At 38.3% G+C, this 24,175-nt stretch overlaps 1 protein-coding gene and 1 long non-coding RNA gene across 8 annotated transcripts in view; both read left to right on the top strand.

The window, feature by feature from the left end:
• Positions 1–24,175, top strand: part of DISP1 (dispatched RND transporter family member 1) — an 89,184-nt gene that overhangs the window by 51,311 nt on the left and 13,698 nt on the right. For 6 of the 7 annotated variants that reach the window (XM_083829120.1, XM_083829121.1, XM_083829119.1 and 3 more), the window contains 2 exons: positions 3,465–4,001; positions 22,632–22,661. In XM_083829120.1, coding sequence (XP_083685246.1) covers positions 3,496–4,001; positions 22,632–22,661 — 536 coding nt within the window. In that variant the 5' untranslated portion in view covers positions 3,465–3,495. Of the gene's footprint in view, positions 1–921; positions 1,084–3,464; positions 4,002–22,631; positions 22,662–24,175 lie in introns of all 7 variants that reach the window. The other variant, XM_083829122.1, reaches the window with a different exon arrangement.
• On the top strand, positions 4,008–9,299 carry LOC310896634. Its single transcript, XR_014581685.1, has 2 exons — positions 4,008–6,025; positions 7,114–9,299. It is a non-coding gene; the product is annotated as an uncharacterized lncRNA (long non-coding RNA).

Here is a 24,175-nt window from a genome sequence, read left to right as displayed (position 1 = left end):
TCTGCTTTTCTTTCCCTAGCAGTCCAGCTGGTATAATTTCTAAATACACGTTTGTGTTTAAAATAACATGTGTCCAGCTGGAGAGGTGAAGAGAAGGGTGGATAACCAAGTGTAGTACATTAAACATCAAGGTTAACATTTTTTTCTAATTGAATGTATTCTTCTGATAAGTAGGGCCGTGTATATTAAAACCAGTGTTATATCCACAACCCTCATTCTCAGAGACTGTTTTAAAATACTCTTACTCCATTTTTTTTCCTTCCTGGATGCAGAGGTTATTTGTTTTCCCAAGTCTGCATGTTAATAAAATCTTATTATGCTTTTACTTGGTGCATTTAACTTCCCTGTTTGTGCATCCTCTAAAGGAGGTGTTCCGAGTTAACCTCGGGCCGTTACGTTTCACGGTAAGTTCCCAGTCATTGCAGTTGTGGTAGCTGAGACAAAACACAGAAGAGAGATGACAACCGCTGGTGAAATTTTGGTGCCAGTGGAGCTGCAGACTTGTATAAAGCGTGACACAGGGAATATCACAGGACATAATTTATAGTACCTTCCAATGGGCAAGACGAATTGAGATAACACTGGACTTGTCAAGTGACATCAACCGTCTTACATCTTGTTAAAAAAAGCAAAGCACACAAAGTTACCAAAGCAAATGAAAACAAGCAGTTCAACCAATTTTTGAGAATTAGTTTGAGCAACAATTCTTCTAAGCTCTGTTGGAATAAGACGCCTAATCATGTGGCTGCCTTAAGCGTGCAAAGTAGTTTTGCTGGCTTTAGTAGAGCATGGAAAGAGATTCAGGGTGAGCAGATAACTTCCATGTCTTGATCAGACTCGATGAAAATGGGTAGAGCTCAAGTGTTTCTCAATGCTTATGAAGGAAGAATCAGCTTAACCTGTTAATTTTGTTTTTCATAGCTTGAAATAGTTCACGGATGATCTGTTCACCAGGGGAACAAAGGCAGAATTACATTGCTCGTGTTGTTGTACTGCTGATGGTGATCTCTGGCGTCTCTTGGAATTTACTAGTTTCTGTAGTTCTATTTTCTGAAAAATGAGTTTAAACTGAAAAGCATGCAGGTAGATATTACATCCACTGAAAATAAGGCATTTTATCTTTCATCATGTTAAATCCAGGCTGTGGTGCTGTCTGAAACAAAAGTCATAATCCCTGTGTTGGTGTTCAGCAGAAGCACAGACAGTGCGAATGTCTCTGCACTGAGAGCACCAGCTCCCAAGGGTGTGAGTTGTAACGCTTGCATCTCTGTGCTGCAGGCACGCCTCATGCATAAATGCCTGTTTTTCTTCATAAAGCAATTCGAAACAGCCACTAAAAATTATGCAGTGTTATCTCAATTGCTGCGTGCACAGATGTCCTGGGTTTAAAGCAAAAAGGATGCGGTCTTTCATCTCGAAGGACTCGGTATCTGCAGGATCTCCATACCTGACTTTCAATTACAATAATAGTCTGCAGAGCTGTAACTTTCATGAGATTACAGCAGTCTCAAGCAATGATATTTAGTCCAACTAACGTAGAAAAAGAAATGCGACAACACCGCCATGCATTGAATCTGTTACACGAGCGAATGAAAACAATCAGGCAGAAATTCCTAAAATGCTGCCAGCCGACTCAATGGGAGCTTTCTCTGCCTCGCTGTCCCTCTGTCTTGCTCTCGTCCACTCCAGCAGCCTTTGAAGCTGCCTACAGTTTGCGACAAAACTTGGCTGTTCAAACACAGCAACATTTCACATGACTAATGCATCTCTTCAGGCTGAACCAAACTTTAGCCAGCCCCTTGAATTTACTCTCTGTGCTCTGTGAAAAGTCTTCAATGGGCTTGACTTGCCTGGCCCTGGGAGGGGGTATTGGGCAGGAATGTGTGGAATTGGACTCTGGAAAAATCACCTTGTTTAGCAGCATATTCTCCTGCTCTGACTGCTTATCTAAATGAAAGTGACTTCCCAGGGAATCTGACTCCGCACATGATCTAGAACAAATAGCGCAGGATTAATTTTTGTTTCAGAAGTGAAGGATTTAGTTATGTCTCGGGGAGATCCTGCGCAGGGGGGCTGCTGGGGGCAGCATTCCTCTGTGCAAAGCGCTTTCTGCTCAGAATTAGCATTCAGGCAATTAAATAGCTCAGCTGGCTGGGAAGGCTTAGCTCTGAGCACTCGGCAAAGGTAACAGAGAAGAAAATGAGTTAGAAACTTTCTCGCTTATCTGTCTTAACCTTTGTGTCGTGTCTTTCCGCAAAGTTCAGTGGCTGTAATGCAAGCCTTGCAATTTCAGCTTGGAATGTTGCTGTTTGATTTCAGTACTAGAAAGTTAACGTGACTAGCCAAAGCAGTTATAATGGACTGATTCTAATTTTTAAGCAAATGTTGGGTCGTTAGTGTAAATAGCGTATAATTAGTTTGTCCTTCATTCTTCTTTCTCCTTACTCCTCCTTCCTCCCCCTCCAAAAAAGCCATGTAACTTGGGAAACAAATTCTTACCCTAGATAAGTGTGATGTTTGACCTTTCATGTTATTTATCAAAATCATCTCTAGCTTATTTCCAAATCTTATTAAAATACAACTAGAGTTGGCATGGGGAAATTATCTATTGTAAGTTTTGAGTTTGAGACAAGCTCCTCGTCTACATCTCCAAAATTAATAGTTTTCACTTACGCTTTCCTCAAAAACAAACAAACAAAAAACTTTAGAACAAAATTTTTAATATCCTTTATTTTCAGCACAGTGCATTTCTTAATTGCTTGTAGAATATGTCACTTGTAAGGATCAGCTTCTCAATCTGCCATAACTGAATGCTAGGATTTTTATTTTTTAAGCTTAGGAAAAACAAGTTGTCGTATTATATATTTTTTATTATTCATAACAGTTCATTTTGAACTTTTGCTAAAGAACTGGTCTACCACCCAGCAATTTTGACAGATGTTTGATTTATTTAAATAAGGATTTTTCAAAGAATATCTTCAAAGACATGAATGTGCCCAGTTTTCGGTAGAAATGGGAGGATAAGAAGGAAAGCTACCAAAGCCACACATTAGTGGTGATTAAACAGTTTATGCTGTGTGGTCCTCTCTCCTGCTGGCTTTCAAAGCACACAGGCAAAACTGCAGTGCAAAGTTGTGGATCGTTAGCCAGTTTATACGGAAGTCTGCTTTCATAAATAGTGGCCATTACTTAGTCTTACACAAAATGATCTTGTTCCCCTGCTTCTCAGCCATTACTTGTTGGCTATGACCCAGAGACTGTCATTTGACTTGCGTTTTGCTTTAATTACTTAATGTAACTTTTTGTTGAACAAGAATGTCCTTCAAAACCTTCCTGGCAATATGTGACCATTGCCCTGTGTTATGAGAGATGAGAAGAGCGTTACTGATTTAAATCTAAAGTTATTCCTGAGCGTCTGAAAACACTGCAGCTCTGTAAACTTTTCTTTATTTTTGTTCCTTCAGGAACATCTCCTGTCCATCAGGAACTTGGAGCATGGCAATGAGTGATGTCAGTGAGTCTGTGATTCTGAGCAATGGCAGCATCTTGTCAAGTGCTTCTGGCCCAGGCATCATTGCAGCTAATGATGGAGACGTTGCTGTCCAACAGCTCTCTTCCAAGGAAACACCAAGAACAAAAGCAAATCCAAACGGCTGCTTGCAACTCAACGGTACAATCAAACCATCCTTTCTGCCTTTAGACAACCAAAGAACTCAGCAGATGTTGTCGCAATGCTGCCACCCCTGCCCATACCATCACTCTTTAAGTAGCCATAATAACAAGCAAGAATGTCATTCGGTGGTTGGCAGCTCAGCATCATCTCCTATGACTTCGTGCTGCATGCAGCCACATACTGAGTACTCAGCATCTATTTGCCAAAAACACCCACCCATATATCAGCCTGCCTGCTGTCTTCAGCCCTCCCCATCCTTCTGCCTTCACCATCAGTGGCCTGACCATTTTCAGCATCAGCCTGTGCAACAACACATAGCCAGGATAAGGTAAGCAGATTGCAGTTTTGTTGTTTTTTTTTAGTAGCTCTTTAGGTGGGTAGCTGTTTCCATAAATACTTCATTTTCTTAAAAACAAACAAACAAAACAGAAGATCGGAAAAGGAAGATGAACAAAACTTTCTCTAGTGTTTTTACAAACTAATCTTTAATTTGTTAACAGCTTGATTTTTTTTCGGAAGTATCCAAGTCAGGAAACTAGTTTTGTTTTGCTACATGAATATTGTTGAAATGAATTAGTTCTTTCTGGGAAAAAAAGGCTGTTTTTAATTCTTGGGGATTGTTTGGAAGCCCCTTAAATCTTTTCCAAGACACAATAAACACCTACGTTATGTGAAATGAACTAATGCAGAGATAGCTAAGACAGCACTGAAAGAGCTGGCATATCTACGTTGTCTAAACAAAACCCATATTTCGTTCAAAAGGTGCTTTGGAAACTATTTTCAACATCGCCATTCATAAATGTATTGGCTGTTTTTTTTTTCTTTGTCACATCGGCTTTCTCAGTGAGTTGCCTCCCTGTGTTTTCAGCTTATCTGCAAAACTTTAAAGTTGCACTAGCACTGAGAAACTTTGGATTGTTCCACATGTTGAATCCTTTCTGTCCTCCTCTTCAGAGAAACTTGCCCCTTTATCTGTTAGTTTTGGAGATCCAGTGTAGCTACGAGGAGCAACAATCACAAGGAAAATCTGCAACAGCCTGCTGGTTCTGGGGGCGATCACTGTCAGTCCAAGAGGCAGTTCGTAAAAATCAAATTCCCCATTGCAGTAAGACACCTCTAAGTTTTTTATGCAAGGTTATTTTTTTCTGAGTTGCACTTAAGCCAGATTGGATGGTTTTTCACTAGAGCAATAAAAGCTACCCTTCTCCCTGTTGTCCGACATCTGCATCCTTGCTCTAAAACTTGGAGCTACAAGTTATTCTCAGGCAGTTATATGCATTTTGTCTCAACGAAATGTATGAACTAATTTTAAACTTCTGAGAATAGTGGGACAGACTGGGACAGATATCCAATGTGGAAAATGTCAAAGTGAATAAAGCTTTTTTCCTTAAGGTAAAAGCAGATGAAAATAAGGATAACACAAAGTGTAAATCAGCTTTCCCCTGCCAGTCATTCCTCTTACAAAAGGAAAAAATCTTTATTGTTGGAACTGCTTCAATCAGACTTTTTTTTTCCCATTCCATACGTGTTTAGCTGTTAAGAAAAGTTGAAAACTTGCATATCATTCTGTATGCAGAGGTATAGAGGGAAGTTGAACTATTATTGAATCAGTCAGTTGTACTTTCCAGTGTCAAAATGGCAGCACTAATTTTGCTGTTTTTCTCATTCTGGAACAGGTCTGTTAAACTTCATCTGTATTCCATGGTCTTGAGGAAGGGAACAAATTTGATGCATAATCTGGGTTTCTGTTTTTACTCCAGATAAGAGCACTGAAAAGTTATATAAGATATGGTAAAATAATGATTTCCATAGTATTTCAGAAATGCTGTTTTTGTTTGAGCTACTCTGATTAGGATCTTGAACCAAGATGCTTTTTTAATCTTGGACTACCTTACCGTGACATACATTAGTACATAAATGTACATAAGTTATTTATAATTTGATAAATGTTCGTCTTAATGTTAGCAGTCAAACAGTCAAAGTAGAGATAGAATCTGGCCTTTAAAGCATCTGTAGTTATTAGCTATCTGCACTGGCATACTCTACATATCCCTATCAAAAGTTTGATTCTTTTCTGGAATTCCTTCTAGAACTGAATCTTGTCAGCAAGAAGATGCTTGCAATATGCAAATTAAATATTTTCATCAATCTTCTGAAAGCCACCCAGCCTATAGTTGCTGTCACCTGTTTTTAGCTCTAAACATGGTAAATAGGACTCAAGTCTCTTGCCATGCTGGGAAAGCTGGACTTTCATATACATTTTACCTCCTTGAACTGGCAGTATCTACACTGATGGAAAATGCATGCATCAGCATGGAACCAAACAGTTTTTCTCTCTGAACAGCCTACAAGGTGTGTCTAAATACTATAGCCTCCTGTTGCATTGTGAATCCAGTTTATCATACTGTAAGACCAACGTCAATGAAGATGATGTTGGTAGATGTTAAAAAAAAAAAAAGGGGGGGGGGGGATGCAACTGGATGCAACCTTGCAGGGGAATGGCTGTATGCTCAAGAAGCAGCAGTCTTGTTACTTTGCAGTGCTAAAGAGAAGATCAACACTGGACATGAGATATTTTTAAATGATTTGTTCTACACTCTGATTTTATTACATTTTGAGCCTATAATCTGCACAACAGCTGCTTCGCTAGATATTTTTCCTAATTTTTCTAGGCTAATTGGAAATCATCCAGTTTTATAATACGTGCATGTTTTAACATGGTTATTTAAAATGCAGGTTCTCATATGATACATTAATTAAATTCAGAATGCAGTCAAACTAGCTTTCATTTTGGTCCTTTATAATTTAAAAATATGCATTCAGGTATTGTTAAAGTTTTAGGTCTGGGGGGTGTGATTTGATAGAGGGGGGTGAATGCTTTCTGCAAACTATATCACTAATGCTTACAGCTCTGGGCAGGTAACCAATTACTTCAGCACGACAGGTTTTGTCAGGTTTTTAAGCCCAAGGCTTAACATTTGCTAGTGACCTAATGTTAAAGGAATGTGGGTCTGGTATATCATTGTGGATTGTAGTATATAAAGAAGACAAATTGAAATAATGCCACGCTTGTCCTGTCCTCTTAAAGGTGACTAGATCTGGAATTTGGTAGTGTTCAGTTTTGAAGTGTAAACTAAATTACGTGGAAATGTAAGCTATACACCGTAACTTGAATGTCTAGGCAACTGATAAACTGGCAAAAAAGGCTTGTAACATAAATTAAACAAAACATTTGTAGTGGTTGGTGGTATACAACGTGATGGTGGCAAACAATTCCGTCTGTTATGAAAGCAGGTAAAGTAGGTAACTGTTGGTCATAATGATTCTGGTTTTTAGATATTTTCCTGAGGTTGAAAGATATTGAACAAAGTTTTGTGTTATTTTGTGTACATTTTTAAGATGTTATTCATTTAAACATGTTCATATCTCTTTTCTGGTAGGCAGAATATCCTGACAGCACAAACACGCCCTGTGAAATTCCAGCTGTCTGTTCATATCAGAATATAATGGTCCAAGGGACTCGGTTTGCTTTCTAACAAATGGTTTCTCAACTTACCAGTTTGGAACATGGTATGATTAGTTCTTCTGTTTAGGTACTACTGGAAGACTTTTCCACCATGTCCCTTTAAAAGGCTCATGTTGAAGTAATCCTTTATGTCTGAAAGTGCTTATGTATCAACAAATGTGTGGCCCTGGAAAGTGGGTGGTTATTGCCCCTCCTTTGCTTCCATCTGCTTCTGTAATTATCAGCAACCGGGTAGGCAGTAGAAATAAGAAAGAGGATCCAAGCAAGGCTGTTAATCTGTTGTTACCCAGAAGAAGTGGAAAAATCATGAAGACTGATGCCTGACAACTGGAAGGACCGAGTTAGGAGTCACTAGGGAAGAGTAAAACCATGCAGCCCGGTAGCATGTTTATTGGGATGAAAGCAAGATAAAATAAATAATGAACAATTCCATATTCCAGCAGATCTAAACACTGCAGAAAAGAAATGTATAACCAGAAAACTCTTGAACATTCCTGGTCTTTTTCAAAATCTGTTATTTATATATGAATGTATACATGTAAATAGGGGCAGAAGAGGAAGAATGTGCAGAAATGCTTCAGTAAGTTGTCGCAGATTTGTGGAAAGCATGTGGTAACAATGCTGTGTGTAGCTGTTGTGTCTGGTACCCAATGAAATTGCTTCTTTTCAGATTTGTATGTGCACTTTTTGGTGGGAAAACACTAATTAAAAAGTACCCGTATCCTTACTAATCTTGATGATAACTCTTTTGGAATCTGTCTTTTGTGATACAATTTAGAAAACTTCAATCTATGAACTCAGAGACAAAAGGTAAGGGAGAAGAGGTCACGGAGCTGCAAGAAGTGGTGATAAGGAAATGGCTCCAATCTGCCAGGGCACGTACTACTTGCAGTTCTGCAGTATTGGACCCATAAATTCACACAAGTTCTCTTTTCTTAGAGTAGACCTGCTTTATATCATCTACCATTATTTACATTTCAGGACTATAATGTTAATGCTTTTGAATAAAGCAGATAAGTAACGAAAACTGCTCTGTGAAACATCTGAATAATCTCTTTTAAAAAGACCAGGATGAAAGGACACGTGGAATGGTCTCTCCATGACCATATGGTCATATCAAGCTAGAACATGAAAATAAAATCGGTTTAAAGCCTTACAGAATCATTAGCTTCACTAAAATTGAAAGCTGGGATATTTGTGAATTGCTCCTCATCCTCCATCAGCCTAGTCTGGAGCTTGTAGCTTCCAAAGCTTTTCCCAGCACTCAGAACTGTTACATGCTTTATTTGAGAGAAGTAGAGCTACTCATGTTATCTCCTGTCTTCATAAACTGAAATTCTTTGAGTACCCAAAAACCTGTGAGGTGAACAGAGCAGCACGAGTAACCAGGCTGCAATTCACATTTGAATTGCTGGATTCAAAATTTTCACTTGCGAGACCAAGCAAGGCAAAAACATGTTACTTCAGAGTCAGGAAAATGGTGAAGTGTTAGTATCTTAAGATTTCTTGCGCATTTTCCTTTCAGTTAGATTTAAGCCTTCTTTTGAACTGTTTTGACATTGCAGATTTATGTTACGGTTCTGGGATTCTGAGTTCTGCTGTATCTCAGAGGGTTGTGTGCCACACACTGTTTAAACATTACTGCAGCTATACTTCAGTACTTTTATTTTGATAATTTAAAAAGGGATGCTATGAAAATGAAAAGGCTGTGAAGTGAAGGTAGAATTACCTATTTTTTTGTTTTGCTTCTAGTTACTTGGCACAAATATTAGAACCAGAAAGAAAAAAAAACTTTTTTTTTTTCAAAAAGCGAGGGAATGTTTGCCAAATACCAATCGTAATAACAAGACTTTGTTATGAAACAGCTCCCTGCTTGATTCCAGGAAAAGGATAATTGCTATCTAGTACATTCTGCATGGCTTGCAGAGCTGATCATGCGTATACATGCGTATATAATAAATTGTTAGCTTCTACTATATTCAACACATTAAAGGATTCTTTTGTTTTCATTTTTATACAAAATGTGCATTAATGTCTTCTGTGTAATACATATGCATGTACTGTGTTATAGATTAATTAAAAGCTTAACTTCCTTCCCATAGGAAGATTAAATATGTGTGTTAAAACAAAAAATCCTTTAGGTCAGATTTTTGAAGGTTGTTTCTGAACCATTTTATCAACCTTCTTTAGCTGAAAGGCAGAAGCTGCTCCTGTAGTTTCATTCAGGGTTCACGATGTTACAAATATCGTGGTTCATGCTGTAGATCGGGAATACCTGCATGTTAGTAAGTTGCGTGGAAACAATCTAATTCTGACTTCATTCTCCTTTATTCCATGGTAAAATAGGAATTCTTTATCCCATGGTTTCCCAGAATGAAGAGGATGGAGGCAAATGTGAACCATAAATTAGGTGCTCCCTTTTGTGTCTCAGTATTAACAGCCCAGTGGTGTACGTGGATTTTAATATAGTAGATGAACGGAAAGGGAGTGTATAGCAGTTTGGTGCATCTTTCTGAATCTGAGTCCAACTGCAGGTTCTCTGATGTGCAAACGTGCAGGAAGAGCTCTCCCTGTGACCAAATAAATTTTCTTTATCTGGATTTTGCTTTCAGTTTGAGCTGTGCTTTCTCATTTCAACTTGTTTTATTCAATTTTCCTTAGCCTTAAGTTACCGTGTTCACCAATGACTTAAGAGGTTTATGGTGGTTTTATTAATTCATTTACTGTTCCCATGATAATTACTGTTCATTGTCAGCTCTGCAAACATAACATGAAATAACTTTGTTAGTATTGCACAGAGCTGAAAGCAAAGAACAACATGCAGAGAATAAAAAATGTTGTTTATAATCTGCTGGCAGACCAAATTAATAATATCTGTAGGAAAAAAAAAAATAAGTGCACTTAAAATCTAATTCATTAGGCAGTTTAAGGGATTCTTGTAGGCTTTTAATAGTATTAATTAAGCATTAGTAATTGTCTACCAAGTATTGCTTTGAATCAAGCATTAAAGCAACAGCAAAAAAGGATGCCTAATGCTTGTGCTATGCCCCGAGCGCAGCTGAGTACCAGCTGGGTGGTATTGTGACCTTTAGTCCCTGCCACTTACCAACTCCAGGTTCTGTGTGCTTGAAAAATGAATTTCCCGTGCCCTGCATCCCTCACCTTTCTTTGAACAATAGGGTAGCTAGTACTTAACTAGCAAGCTGCTGGGCCTTTGGACTGTAGTCTTCGGAAGGTATAATTAGCTGATAATGTGAGAGAAACATACAAAAAAAAAATGGGTCCTTTCTTTTGAATTAAATTGACTGGAAAAACAGCATCAGCTGTGTTTCCTCTTGAAAAGGACTAGTCTGTGTGTTGAGACAACTTTTAAAACTGACCATTTATGTACACGTTATATTTAGAAAAAATATAGCCGAACAGCTAAAACAGTGGCAGTTTATTGAAGTGCTTTACCCATGTGTAGTTGTTCTCATGCACCATTAACTTAATACTAGGTCGCGATAAGGTTCAAATGTGAAACAAGATAATAGTCAATGAAGAGCAGAAGTCTAAACTAAACATAGCCAGTTACCTCATTTTCCACATCATTAAAGAAATGGATTTGAAATATCTGAGTATTCCTGTTTCTTGAAAGTTTTCAGTTTTCCTGAATGGGAGGAAATGTGCTGCATGAGGAGTGGACTTTTTTAAAGCTTTTTGTAAGCTTCCGTAATTGTCCGTAGCTCATTCCAAAATCACTTGGCCTTCCTCTCTGATGATATTTCAATGTGTTCTTCATCTCCTAGGAAGTAATAATTGATGTACATGCTTTTAAGTAATCAGTTGTGCTTGAGCAGTAAAAACAACAAACAAAAGACAAAAAAACACACGGGGGGTGGGGTGGGGGGAGGAGGGTGTGGCAAGAAGGGGAATATACCTGAGCAATTTCACATTAATTTTGTTACTTTGGTATGAGTTTTCTGCCCAGTATATTTGTTGAATAAACAAATCTCCTAAAGCCTTGTACCACTAATAGATAAATGCAGGTAGGGGGAGCTACAGGTACAAATCCTAAATTATCAGGACTGACCATATTTCAGAAAGCCTGAACCCTCTACTTTGGAAATAAGTTTTTTCTAAAAATCATAAATAGATGAATGTACTGGACCAGAAAAATTTAATTCAGTTAAGTGGATGAACTTAACTGACACTCTGACAGTTTTATATCTTTCTTATATTGTAGAGCCCAAAATTGCACATAGCACTCAAGGTGAGGCTGCACCAGCACAGAGTAGAGCAGGACAATCACTTATTAAATCATTTTCAATCTCTGAATTATGTTGAACATATACTTGCTTTATATAATTTAAAAATTACAACCTAAGTGACTAAATTCACAAATGTTGGAATGCCATCACAACACTAAAACGTTCAAAGTGAAATACTTTGCTAAAATTAGAACAGAATTACTTAACTGTATTTTCATTTGCTGCAAGGCATTAAATATGTAAAAAGTAGCATTTGCCCCTATGGTCAGTCTAATATTTTTTTAAGAAATTGTAAGGGAGTGTGTTCTGTCCTGAAAAAAAGCTTTGTTCAAAGGATATCTTCCAAGCTTCTGAGAGCAAAAATGAACCCTCTGATGACTTGCAGTCACAAATTCTTCTAGCTGCCCGGGAAGGAAGACTGAAGCATCTACCAGTTGAAGCACAGTGTACAACAGTCTGAAGTCTCCCTGTTCCAGAGTCAAACTTATATATGCTTAATGTCAGTCATTAATGCCTATAAAAACACGGGTTTCAGCCTTTATAGAGAAATATCTTTATAAAAATAGGTGCTCTCGCACATCTCTCTCATTGTCTTTGGTATCATCTGATGGAGCCTTTTGTGTATGTATGTTGTGATTTGTCGGATCACATTAATTTCCCATCTGTCAGAGAAATATAAGATGTGACCATGACCTTGCATTGCTCTATTCAACTTGGGAGTGTAATACAAACAGCTTTGAAATAGAATATTTCTTAGGAAGGAAATTTTTGCCAGTTAAACTGCTGAAAACTACTCTAGTCATCAGTTAAATCCCAGAACATATCTATTAATTTCACTGTGATTTCAAAGAAAAGAAAAAAGACTAATGGTTTTAGACTTGTGAAGGATCTTGAAATAATATTAGTCTGCACCAAATTAGCTGCTGGCTTGTTTTCAGATAATGATTCATGGTGGTTTTTTACTATGCTTTTTTATTGTCTTGAATAGTTCAGAACTTTTGTTTAACTTGCCAAGCAGTACTATATGGGCCTTTAGTGCTTCAGAAATTAAAGGAATATGTATTTATGTATATATAGCTTCAAGTAAACGTTTTGAAGAAGAATATACTTTAAATTGTATATAAACAGTGCCATTTAGAATTGGGACAATCCATTTTAAGTATGTTTGGCAATTTTCTTTTTGGTAGTCTGAGAACTCTTTAAAAGTGGCTGTACTCGTTGGAGAAGAGTTTGAGGGAAAGAAGAGTATAAGAAAAAATATTTTAGGGTGTATATTATTTAGGTCCCTCATGGACTGTCAGATATTCCTACAGAGAAGATGATTTACTTCCTGTTCAAGTGAACAAGCTAGACTCTATTAAGGAACAGAGCCAGCTTTCTTAGCAGTTGATAATATTTAGTCAGTTCTTTAAGATGAAAGAGGGAAGGAATCAGAAGTCAGTATTGCAAAAATGAGGTTCTATAGAACCTTTACACGTAGGTTTTCAGTTAACACAGGCTCCTGCAATGTATTCAGTCCCTATGGAGAGGCAAAAAAAAGGGAAAAAAATAGCCAAGACTCCCAAACCTTGGAGATATTTGTAGAAGCATTTCAATTTTAAGTCATCTCTATGTTAAAAAAAATGTATTTCAATTTTAGCATAGAATAAATCATACTGGGATATTTAACTCGTTGAAGTAACTTCCAAATTAAAGCACATACAGATAGGATGTTAATATTGCATTGACCTCCCCCATACATTGACTTGATAGGAGCGCATTTTCCCACTAAAGCAATCTGTTGTATGCTGCCATTAGCTGGAAACTTGTGATTGAGAGATGCCAAAACTGCCTTTTACTTTTGCAAAGTAGGTTAATAAAGTTTAATAATGTTTTCAAAGCAGAAAGTGAGCAAAATCCATCTCAGTTATGTACGGTTTTGCCGCTGCTGTTAAAGGAGTCTGGTTTTGCGCAGTGTGCTTGCTCTAGGCCAGCAGAGCATGCACTTTTGTGGTAAATTTAAATCAGTAATTCTACCGTAGGAGGACAAGTCTGTTGGCCTTCTACACTGGGATTACAGCATTGGTGGATGGGGGAAGAGCAACTGACATCATCTATCAGGATTTTGTACAAAGGATTTGACATTTCCCTGCATGATATCCTTGTCTCTAAGTTGGAGAGACGTGGATCTGATGGATGGACCACTTGGTGGGTAAGGAATTGGCTGGATGGTCGCACTCAAAGAGTTGTGGTCAACAGCTCAATGTCCAAGTGGAGACAAGTGACGAGTGGTGTTCCTCAGGAGTCAGTATGGACCAATGCTGTTTAACATCTTTGTCAGTGACATGGACAGTGGGATCAAGTGCACCCTCAGCAAGTTTGTGGGTGACGCCAAGCTGTGTGGTGCGGTCAGCATGGTGGAGGGAAGGGATGCCATCCAGGGGCACCTAGACAGGCTGGAGAGGTGGGCCTGTGTGAACATCCTGAAATTCCAGAAGGTCCTGCACCTGTGTCAGGGCAATCCCAAGTTTCCAGTACTTAAAGGGGGCCTACAAGAAAGCTGAAGAGGGACTCTTTGTCAGGGAGCGTAGTGATAGGACAAGGAGTAATGGCTTTAAACTAAAAGAGGTTAGACTTAGATTAGATATTAGGAAGAAATTCTTCACTCAGAGGGTGGTGAGGCACTGGAACAGGTTGCCTGGAGAAGTTGCGGAAGCCCCATCCCTGTAGGTGTTCAAGGCCAGGTTGGATGGGGCTTTGAGCAAATTGATCTAGTGGGAGGTGTCTCTGTCCATGGCAGGCGAGTTGGAAGTAGATGATCTTTAAGGTCCCTTCCAATCCAAATGATTCTATGATTCAGTTTAAGATTCTCCAATTTAAGAATCACTTGGACAATGATTTTATTATTGGTAACACCTTCCTTTATAGTTGTTTTCCTTTCAGAAGGGCAATGTTATTTGCTCATACTTCCTGTAAACATAGAACGTATCCTCATTTGGGACTGAAGAGGTAGGCAAGAATACAAGAAGATGAGACAAAAACCTTTACGAAGTTTGATACTTCAACCATAAAAATGTGAATTGACAGCTTATTGATTTTTGGTTTCTTCTGCAATGTCTTCCATTTTGCTTAATTTTATGCATAAGAATAGTCTTAGCAGAAATAATTGCTAAGTATAAGGTTAAGCAAAGATGCAACACTGGGATTTCACGCTTTTTGATGGGATGAAATAGCAGTTAGTTTCAGATCATCTCTCCCTGATAATCTAGAGATAAAATTAAATCCTTATGGGTTTTTATTGATATTTTATGTGGGAAAGAACAAGAAAATTCTTTGAGTTTTTCTTGCTTTCAATCAAATTTGAAAAACAGTAGTCCATCAAAAAAAGAGTTCTATCTTAACAGTATCCCTCTGCTGTGGCTTGTCCTTTGTTTCCTTTACAGATGTAAATAAGTAAAGCTAAGTACATGCAAAGACAATAAATACTACATGTTTAAAGAATATCTATAGAAAGTTCATGATCAAAGTTGGGGAAAACTGCACGTCATAGCAAAAAAATTAATTTGGAGTCTTACAGAAAGTTTTTGGCAACTTAATCAGTTGCATTTGTTGTTTGAGTGGTTGCACTGACTGTTAAAATGATAAAGCAGGTAGGTGTTGTTACCTGACAAAGTGGCAAAAACTAGCTTGATATTTTAGAGCAATCGAAATTGTTCTCATGGGTCAAGAACATCCTAAAAACACTAGGGTTTTCTTCCTCTGTAGGAATTTACTTTGTATCATATGTTCTAATGGAATGTGTACACTATGATGCATATCTCATTCTATATTGCAGGGATTTAGCTTATTCTTGAGTGTAATAATGACAAAAGGCTGTTTTATCACTTCTTGTAACCAGAGCTACAAACAAAAGGAATAGTGTCCCTCTAGTAAAGCAAAGCATTGAGGTCAAACACCTCATAATTCTTGGCCCCTGCACGAATGATTTGTTTTTGTTGTTGAAAAGAAAAGTGTGTTTTGTTCTTAGATCAAATGCATGAAATCTTCAGTTTCTTCCAGATCAGCCAGGAATGATTTAACTTCAGTAACCTAAAGCTTCTTTAACTTCTCAAGTTAGTTGCTAGAAGAAAACTCTAATTTCTCCACTCTATTTTTTTTCTGTTTAACTTAAATTCACTTTTTTTCCCCACAGATAATTTCTTGATATTATTTTTTTTTTCAGTAAGCACAGTTAATTTAACATTTTGGGCTCATCATTAAATGAAATGCAAGACAAAATTATTTTTTTAATGATTTTTTTTTTTGTATCACTGTGTTTAGACACCTGTGGTATACAAGGTGCTCCAAAAAGAAGAGTTTGTGTCCTGTAGAGTACACTATTTCACAAATGTGCTATGTGTTTTTATGGACATGATGTTATTTGTAATGAGAAAAACAATACCTGCCTTTTATGAATAGTTGCATGAGGAAAGCAGAATTAAGACTAAGCAAACATTCAGTGTTTGTCCATACTGCTGGAAGATAAGTTCTTACAGATCTACTGCATTTGCTCCGGATCCCATTTTACTAGAGCAGTCGTCGTCATTGCCCCTGCGGCTTTGCTCTCTGCAGTACTATTGGGGATCACTCTGCATCCCTGTGACAACTTTTTCAGTTGCTTTTGTGATAAATAGCTGCAAGCTAAGCTTTTATTTTCAAAACTTTGCGGAGCTCAGAGCCAGAATGACAAAGGCTAGCAATCTGACCAGTTAGTTTTCTCATTTAGAAAACTGGGCTTTTCCTAATCTGCCAAGTTTCTGTCAGAGACCGTTTGTGTGCTACACTTGGACACACGTTTGAGCCCTGAAATTATGGTCCACTGTTACTGTTCGTAATTTAAAAGCAGCTGTGCCTGGATCTCAGATTGATATGCTGTATTTCTCAGCAGTTGGTACTTTTTCATCTGAGACCAGTTTCTGCAGGGAAGTAGGAAAAGTGGCTGCAAATACCGGTGTTTATCTTTTTGAGATGCTTTTTGCCCATCCGTCTGAAAGTCTGCAATAAACTGCTTGATGGCAGGTAACGGGATGAAGAAGAGCAGTGCGTCGTCAAGAAATGCTCGTTCCAGCAGCAACCGTCTAAACATCAGGAATCACTTCTTTGCAGTGCAGGTGATGGAGCACTGGCGCAGGTTGCTCTGAGAGACCGTGGAGTTTCCCTCCCTGGAGGTAGTCAAATGCCACCTGGACGTGGTCTTGGGCAACCTGCTCTAGGTGTCCCTGCTTGGGCAGGGAGGGTTGGACCTCCAGAGGCTCCTTCCAGCCTCAGCTGTTCTGCGGTTGTGTGCAACAGCACCTTTTAGCCAAGGCTGGAAGTTCTCCTGCTTCTCTAACTCACACAGGAAGCACCTGCACTGACAGTTTCAGGTTATCTATGGTTCTTCTAGTTGTTGCCTTATACCTTAGAACAGGGTGCAGCAGTCCCAGTCGGTGCCTTTGTGCTGCTTCATATCTGGGGTGGTAGCCCGACATGCATTCATTTCAGCTTAGTCTGACTCATTCGTGGTTCCTCCGAGGAACAAAGGGGAAAAGTCCCTCTACATCTGAGCTTCAGTCTCTATCTGCACACTGTGTAATAGAAATTAATTGTGTGTAAGTGTCATGAAATAACTCAGAAGCCAAATATTTAACCAGGGCTTTATCCAGAATTATAATAGGGATTTAATGTGATTTAGGAGTACGCTGTTTAGCCAAGTTAATACAAAAGCATGTTTTGAAATGTATCGACCCTCTTTAACTGACTTGATAAAACAAGTTACTGTATAAACAAGTTAATACACTTAAAACAAGTAGGCAGGAATGCTTGTGGTCAAAAATTGTATTAGTATCTTTTTCTACCTTTTAATTTCCTGATAGCCGCCAATGCATTTTTAAATGTTGTTTACTCCACAATAGGTGAAAAGCTCTCATCAAAGTATGCTTCTAAACACAGTCTGTTTTCCTAATGTTCTGTCATAGCTACTTCCTGCAGCTTTTCTTGCATCTACTCATGAAGCAGCTGGCATTGCTTCTTTTTGGTGTGAGGTGAAAGTGATTACTTTAATTGATACTTTTTTCACAATAGAGATTTGTTGAGGAAAGACTGCAAAAAGAGTGTCCTGGAATATTTAGGTAATTGTATTGTCATCTGTTACATCCAGGTTTGTATTCCTCTGAATGGCAATAGACAAGCAAAACAAATGCACTACATAAACAATAAGCCATCCACAATTTTATTAAGTGTCAAATTCATTTGGAGCAGTTCCATGCTGAAGGAACACGCTCATGAAACGTTCCTTTTAGACAATAATGCTTGCCTAATAAGCAGTCTGATATTATAGCAACGCTTTTTAAAAACACCACTCCTCCTTTTCACCATCTCGCACAGAAGGATGCTAGTCAACCAAATAAGTTTCACGTTGAAGAACTTAGGAGCTTTTTAGCCAATCTGTTTATCTTTTCATTTTGTATTTCCTAATCGTGTGATGCTCGAGCTAAAATAGTCATTAGGAAAGAAAAGCATAAAGCAAAGTGTCTGTTGAGTAGAGATATGGTTTGCAGTAATGGTAGTAGAATATCGCCCATCCTTTTATTCCCCCTTGGCATAGCTTATACTGGATTTTAATCAGTGAGTGTAATTTATGTAATACCTTTGTTTTGCTAGTCCTGTCATAAACAAATGCAATTGTCACTTTCTGGTATCAAACTTGTGAGAACTAACTACAAGGGTAATTCAATACAAACATCAACTTGGCTTTTGTCCCAATACAGTTATGGAATTCACCATTTCTTTCTCATGAAAACTGTTTTTTGTTGTTGTTCTTGTTTCTTTTTTTTTTGTCTAGACTTTTTTTAGAGCTTGGGGGTGTTATTTAAACTAAGTGGAAGTATAATACTTCAAAAATTAGACACAGCAGCTTTAATTAAGTGGGAAAGATCTGGTTTTACCATGCATTTCTGTATTTTAGAGCATAACTAAAGAATTTTTGTGCATAGTTTTCAGGGATAACTTTTCTTATTGACTGATATAATAGAGTCATCACAACAGCTGCAAGGGATTGGTTACACTGCTGGAATTCACTCTGGTACACACAGGTTTTTTTAATGCACGCTTTTCGAAACAAAACAGTTTGATAGCAGGTGTGACCTTTAACCCTCCCTAACTTTGAAGAACTTAATCATCATCATTTGTTCAGCACTGAATATATTTTGCAGGTGGAAGAAACAGAGGGAAATGTAGTTTGGTTTTGATGGGAAAGAGGGAGGATAAGAAACGGTTATGTTGGTATTTTTACTCTTTTTATGTAAACCAAATCAGCCAAAGTTAATTTCGGAAGCCCTATCTAAAACAAATTTTAGATTCTGTTGAGAAAATAGGTTTTGCCATATAGTTACAGAGACATAATTGAAATGGGGGATAAAGTTCAATGAAGATTTAAGATGTGCATGTTTTCTAAGATTTTGCATGCAGAAGGGACTGGGAGAGCAGTGGAAAAAAGAGAATACACAAAAAGATACATTGAGAAGATGCCTGCATCATCCCCAGAGCAGTATCAATTACATGTTGGTCCTTCCCAACAAAATTTTATCTCACCAGCTTTTTTAGGAGCTCAGATGATTCTGTGGCTGCACTGTACCTCACAGTCTGAGCAAACTCTCAGGTCTGGGGGATTGCACCGTGATGTGGACACAGCTCTCTGGATGAACCAGATAACCCTTTACAGGCTCACGCAGATCACTGTAACAGTCATACAGCATAGTGATGTGGAGAGCGGTGCTACAGCCTGTGCAGAGGAAAACATTCCCTCTGTGGGAGTTAATAATCAACTAAAGAACCTGCTGGTTTTTTTCAGCCTTGTAGATTAACTTTGTTGGAAAAGGGGCACTAAAATTGACAAAATCCAAACATACAGAAGGCAATTTTATCTGTCCATATAAACTGGAATTGCCATATACACTTCTATACAGGTCAGTATAGACCTGAATTATGGCCACTAGTGCTGTAGTTGTGGTCCTTGCTTGGCTGTTCTTTGTGCTAAATAACTGCATGGTATTGTTGCTAGTGGTAAACTCCATTACGGCACAGATGAGAAAAAGACTTGCTTTCACAAGTAACTGAGCATATGTGGAAATGCAGACCTTAAAAAATAAAAGGTAGAAGTTAATCTTTGGGTCACTGTATTAACAGTAAATGTGTGGATATGTTCCTCTCTGATCTGGAAACCCAAAAGCATATCTTGTAATTACAAAAATCTGTTTTCTGACTCTGTAGTTTTATCCCTTTCCATACAGGCGTGGAAGCACAGATTCAGTTAATGTTCTTCACTGGTGCTGAATTTGTCCGTGAAAGGTTTCCCTGTTTAAGCATTTCTCTTCATATAGAGTCCCATTACAACTCCCTTAAGAATCAGGTTTAGTGGTTTCCAACCCCAATACCTACTTTCTTTTTGTCCAGTCTAGGCTGTGTTGAGGAAAGTTTGTTTTGTGGTTAAGGTTTTAGTTAGGATGATGAGAAGCCTCCCAAGCCTGCCAAAGCTTCTCTTTCAGCCTCAGGCAACTTACTGTTGCAAGATCATTTCAGAAATCAGTTTCTTCGGGCTTCTGTGAGTTTTGGTTTCTGACAAGTATGCTGTTCTTCTCTTGGCACCAGGAGAACCAGAAAGATTTTTGGTATTAGTTGTTAGAATTAGTGTGTTCAGTATCTCTGAAATACAGATTAGTGCATGATGGACTACAAACTAAAGGTTGGTGACATTTCATAAATTTAGCCTTCATTTCTGTGGCTAAATTTAAGAGAAAATTCTTGTCTGTACATTTCCTCAAACTGAGTTACTGTAACTGCAAATTATGTATGCTGCTTTCCTCATCCCTTTCTCCAGCTTCCTCGTGGCTGCTAGGAGCAATTTGTACTACTCTGCTACCTACATTCATGTTCCATTTAGCATCTCCACTACTTGGCAGGTTGGAGCAATTCCAGACAGCAGTGGGTTACAACTAATAGAAATCTTTTTTTTTTTTTTTTAATTCTTATCAAAGTTAAATTTCCTTGAGGAAATGCATATACATGTATATATATGTATATATATGTAATCACAGAATCATTAGGGTTGGAAAAGACCTCCAAGATCATCTGGTCCAACCATCCCCCTACCACCAATGTCACCCACTAGACCATGTCCCTAAGCACCACGTCCAACCTTTCCTTGAACACCCCCAGGGACGGTGACTCCACCACCTCCCTGGGCAACCCGTCCCAATGCCTGACTGCTCTTTCTGAGAAGAAATGTCTCCTCATTTCCAACCTGAACCTCCCCTGGCGCAACTTGAGGCCATTCCCTCCAGTCCTGTCACTAGTTACCTGTGAGAAGAGGCCGACCCCCAGCTCCCCACAGCTTCCTTTCAGGCAGTTGCAGAGAGCAATGGGGTCTCCTCTGAGCCTCCTCTTCTCCAGACCAAACAACCCCAGTTCCCTCAGCCGCTCCTCACAGGACTTGTGCTCCAGGCCCCTCACCAGCTTCGTAGCCCTTCTCTGGACACGCTCCAGGGCCTCGATGTCCTTCTTGTAGTGAGGGGCCCAAAGCTGAACACAGCACTCGAGGTGCGGCCTCACCAGAGCCGAGTACAGGGGGACGATCACCTCCCTGCTCCTGCTGGCTACACTTTCCCTGATACAAGCCAGGATCTTGATGAAATGTTACATCACAGTTGTATTTATGCTATATTGCCTGAGATATACGATGAATGAGGATATAGAATAAAAGAGGGCCTAGCATCAGTGTTAGCTTTGCTAATTTAACTTTTTCTTCCATTGTCTCTGCTGAAGAAAGGGATAACGTGAATTGTAGAATTTATGTTACTCTGTCAATTATATTTTCATCGTATCTTTTGCTATCATGTTATTTTGCAACAATTTGAATGTACGTCTGAAGTGACCTCTTGCTGTGTTACGAGCTGTTTTGCATGATATTATACTTCTTATTTGCTGTAACAGAGTGTAGAGTTGGAGGCTCAGTTTTATACAAATTATTTCCCCTTTCCCATTATAGTTGCTCTGAATTAGATATAGCCTAAGCAGTACTGTCACCTGGGACAGGCATGGTTGCAGCTACCTTAAAGTGCTTATGTCAGAATGTTTATTCCCCTGGACTACAATTTCAGCCCAGTGTGACAAATCTTATTCCTCAGATGACGGCAAATTTTGAGCACTGAATTCAGCTTTAAACTTCTCTGAAAACCTTTGGAGGGTCCAAAGTTTGAGCTGTTAATCCAGTGGTATGAAAATATGCAAATCTTCACTCTTTTGGAGACCACAGCACAGAAGTACCAAGTGACCTATTTTATGCAAGCAGCTGTTTCTTAAATTGTTCTCTATACTTTTTAAAGAAGTACTATTAAATATGGCCATGATGGTAAAACAAGTTCATAACTAAATCAGGGCTACAGTACGGTTACATTTTCAGAGTGATTGTATGTCATGTTCATAGACAGGAAATTCTTGGAAGGACTTCATGGAAATCTTTTAAAGTGAAATGTATGCTGGACTTGCTGATCAATAGCTAACAAGATGAAGTGTTCACTGAATAGTTGCGAGTATGAATAATTTGCATTTAGGTTTGCGGTCTCCTCGTCAAGTTGTTTATATTACATTTTTAATAAAAACCAGAAACTTGAATAGAAAAGTTATTTTATATAGGTACTTTTTGTCATGCTATTCTCTGTATTATGGTAAGACAAAAATTCTGGCCAAAATCATTTTCGGTAATGGAATTACGAAGGACAATTAAGAAGGTTCATGAATTGCAGTGTCAGAACATGGTGTTTTGGTTGTCCTTTCCCATCATATGCAAACTTTCTCATGATTTTTAATGGTACTGAATTTTTATCTTGTTTATTTAGTCTTTTGTTGAAAACTGGAACAGCCTCTTAAATAGTAATCCCAAAAATCAGCTGCATAAAATTCCGCTTTTGAAAACCCAGCTGTCTTTGTAGCTATAATTATTCTCTGAATTACATGTTTGCAAAGGCTCAATTGAGTATGATTGTATGTCTTCTAAAATAATTCATATTCCGAAACAGCTGATTTTTATCATTTAGTTGCTTATCCATGTATGGGAAAAATTAACCAAATTGGCATGTGCACATATATTTCATATATTTTCAATTACTCTTTTTTCCCCCTTTTCCAGGCCAGCCAGACCATTCAAGTTACCAAAAAGGTAAGGTATAATACCATCACATGAGACGTTTACAGAATCATATAGATATAAAGTGATCATAAAGTTGTTATTCCCCATGCAAAAATGAGGTACATTTGAGAAAAATAGTAGGCAATCAAACTAAAACCATTTATATTGAAAGTATTTCTTCACACAGTGGGTAGTGGATTTCTGAAGCAGTTAGTAGAACTGATCTTCAGTGGGTCCCTAAATAAACACGGAAAGGTGTAGCCAGGGACACGCGCCTTGACATCCCTAATCAAACAGCTGTGGAGCCTGTGGGAGCAGGAAGAGAATAGACCACAGAAAGTGGCCTAAGTAGTCTTTCCGTAAATAACTTCTTTGGGAGAAGCTTTTAGAGACAAAATACTGGGGCAGAATTTTAAAATTATGCAGACGGCTTTTCTGGCAAATATCTTATTGTAATTTTTACTACAGTCAATGCCATTCTCGTTCTATACATGTACACTGTCAGCAGAAGCTTAAAAACTCTGTGGCTTGTTACTGTTCTGATTAAGGGTTATTCTGAGAAGCAGCTTGGTTGTGTCAGCGAGAATGATAACCTGACAGAAGAGTTCAGATAATTTCATCATAGTGATCTTCTCTGCTTCCTAAAACCAAAGCAGAAAACCCACATGGTCAAGAATGCTAGGTTTGGACAGCATGTGCTCTGAGGAATGGCAGGATCACAGAAAGCAGTAGAGCAACTTACCTAAACTGTTCATGTATCAGTAATAGCAACAAGAAATCATTGCAAGTCAACATACATTAAAAACATAATCCACCTGTAGAATTTACCTTCAGTAAAAAACAGGCTCGTTCACTGACTATCTAGTGTGAGTTGCATAAATCTGTGGTACTACGAGTGCAGTCACACAAATAGCCATTGCTCGTGTTTACTGTATTGAATTTATATGTGATATGTTTGTCTTTTTATGTGAGACTGAGCAGTGGTTTAAACTGAGTATGTCTGCATATAAGTGCTGAACTGAAAAGCTTGACAGTGTCCAAGTTTTATGCTTCTGCTTAAAATGGAAGGGAAAGCAAAATGCTCTTTTCTTTTCTTCCTACTTTTTAAGAAAATGCCTGGAGTCTAGATCACCTTGGGGTAAAATGCTTGAAACCAGTCTTTAGTGGTGCCAAAATGGTGAAATTAGCCTGGATTGAATTACTTATTGAATCTCCTAAGCATTTTTATTTGTTTAAAACATGAAGAAAAAATACTCCTTCATGTGTGTGAAATATCAGGAGGAAAGAAATTAGTGAAAACTGCACGTATTTTCAAACTATACCATTCTAACAACTAGGTGGAAAGCAGTGAATGAGTGGCCTAAAAAGATTTCAGTCAACGTCATAGATACAAAAAATTCATCATGTAGTGCTTGAACACTTAGAAGGATTAAAAAAAGCTAGTGTAGTAACGTCACAATATGCCTGGTTCATTGTGCAAGCATAGTTTTAATTAGGCATCAAAAGCACGAGGCGTTATCCCGATATGGAAAAGTGCTAAGGTA

This window comes from Anser anser (genome assembly GCF_964211835.1).
Source record: "Anser anser genome assembly, chromosome: 3".
In the NCBI taxonomy this organism is placed as follows: Eukaryota; Metazoa; Chordata; class Aves; order Anseriformes; family Anatidae; genus Anser; species Anser anser.
This window is presented reverse-complemented; position numbering and strand designations above follow the sequence as displayed.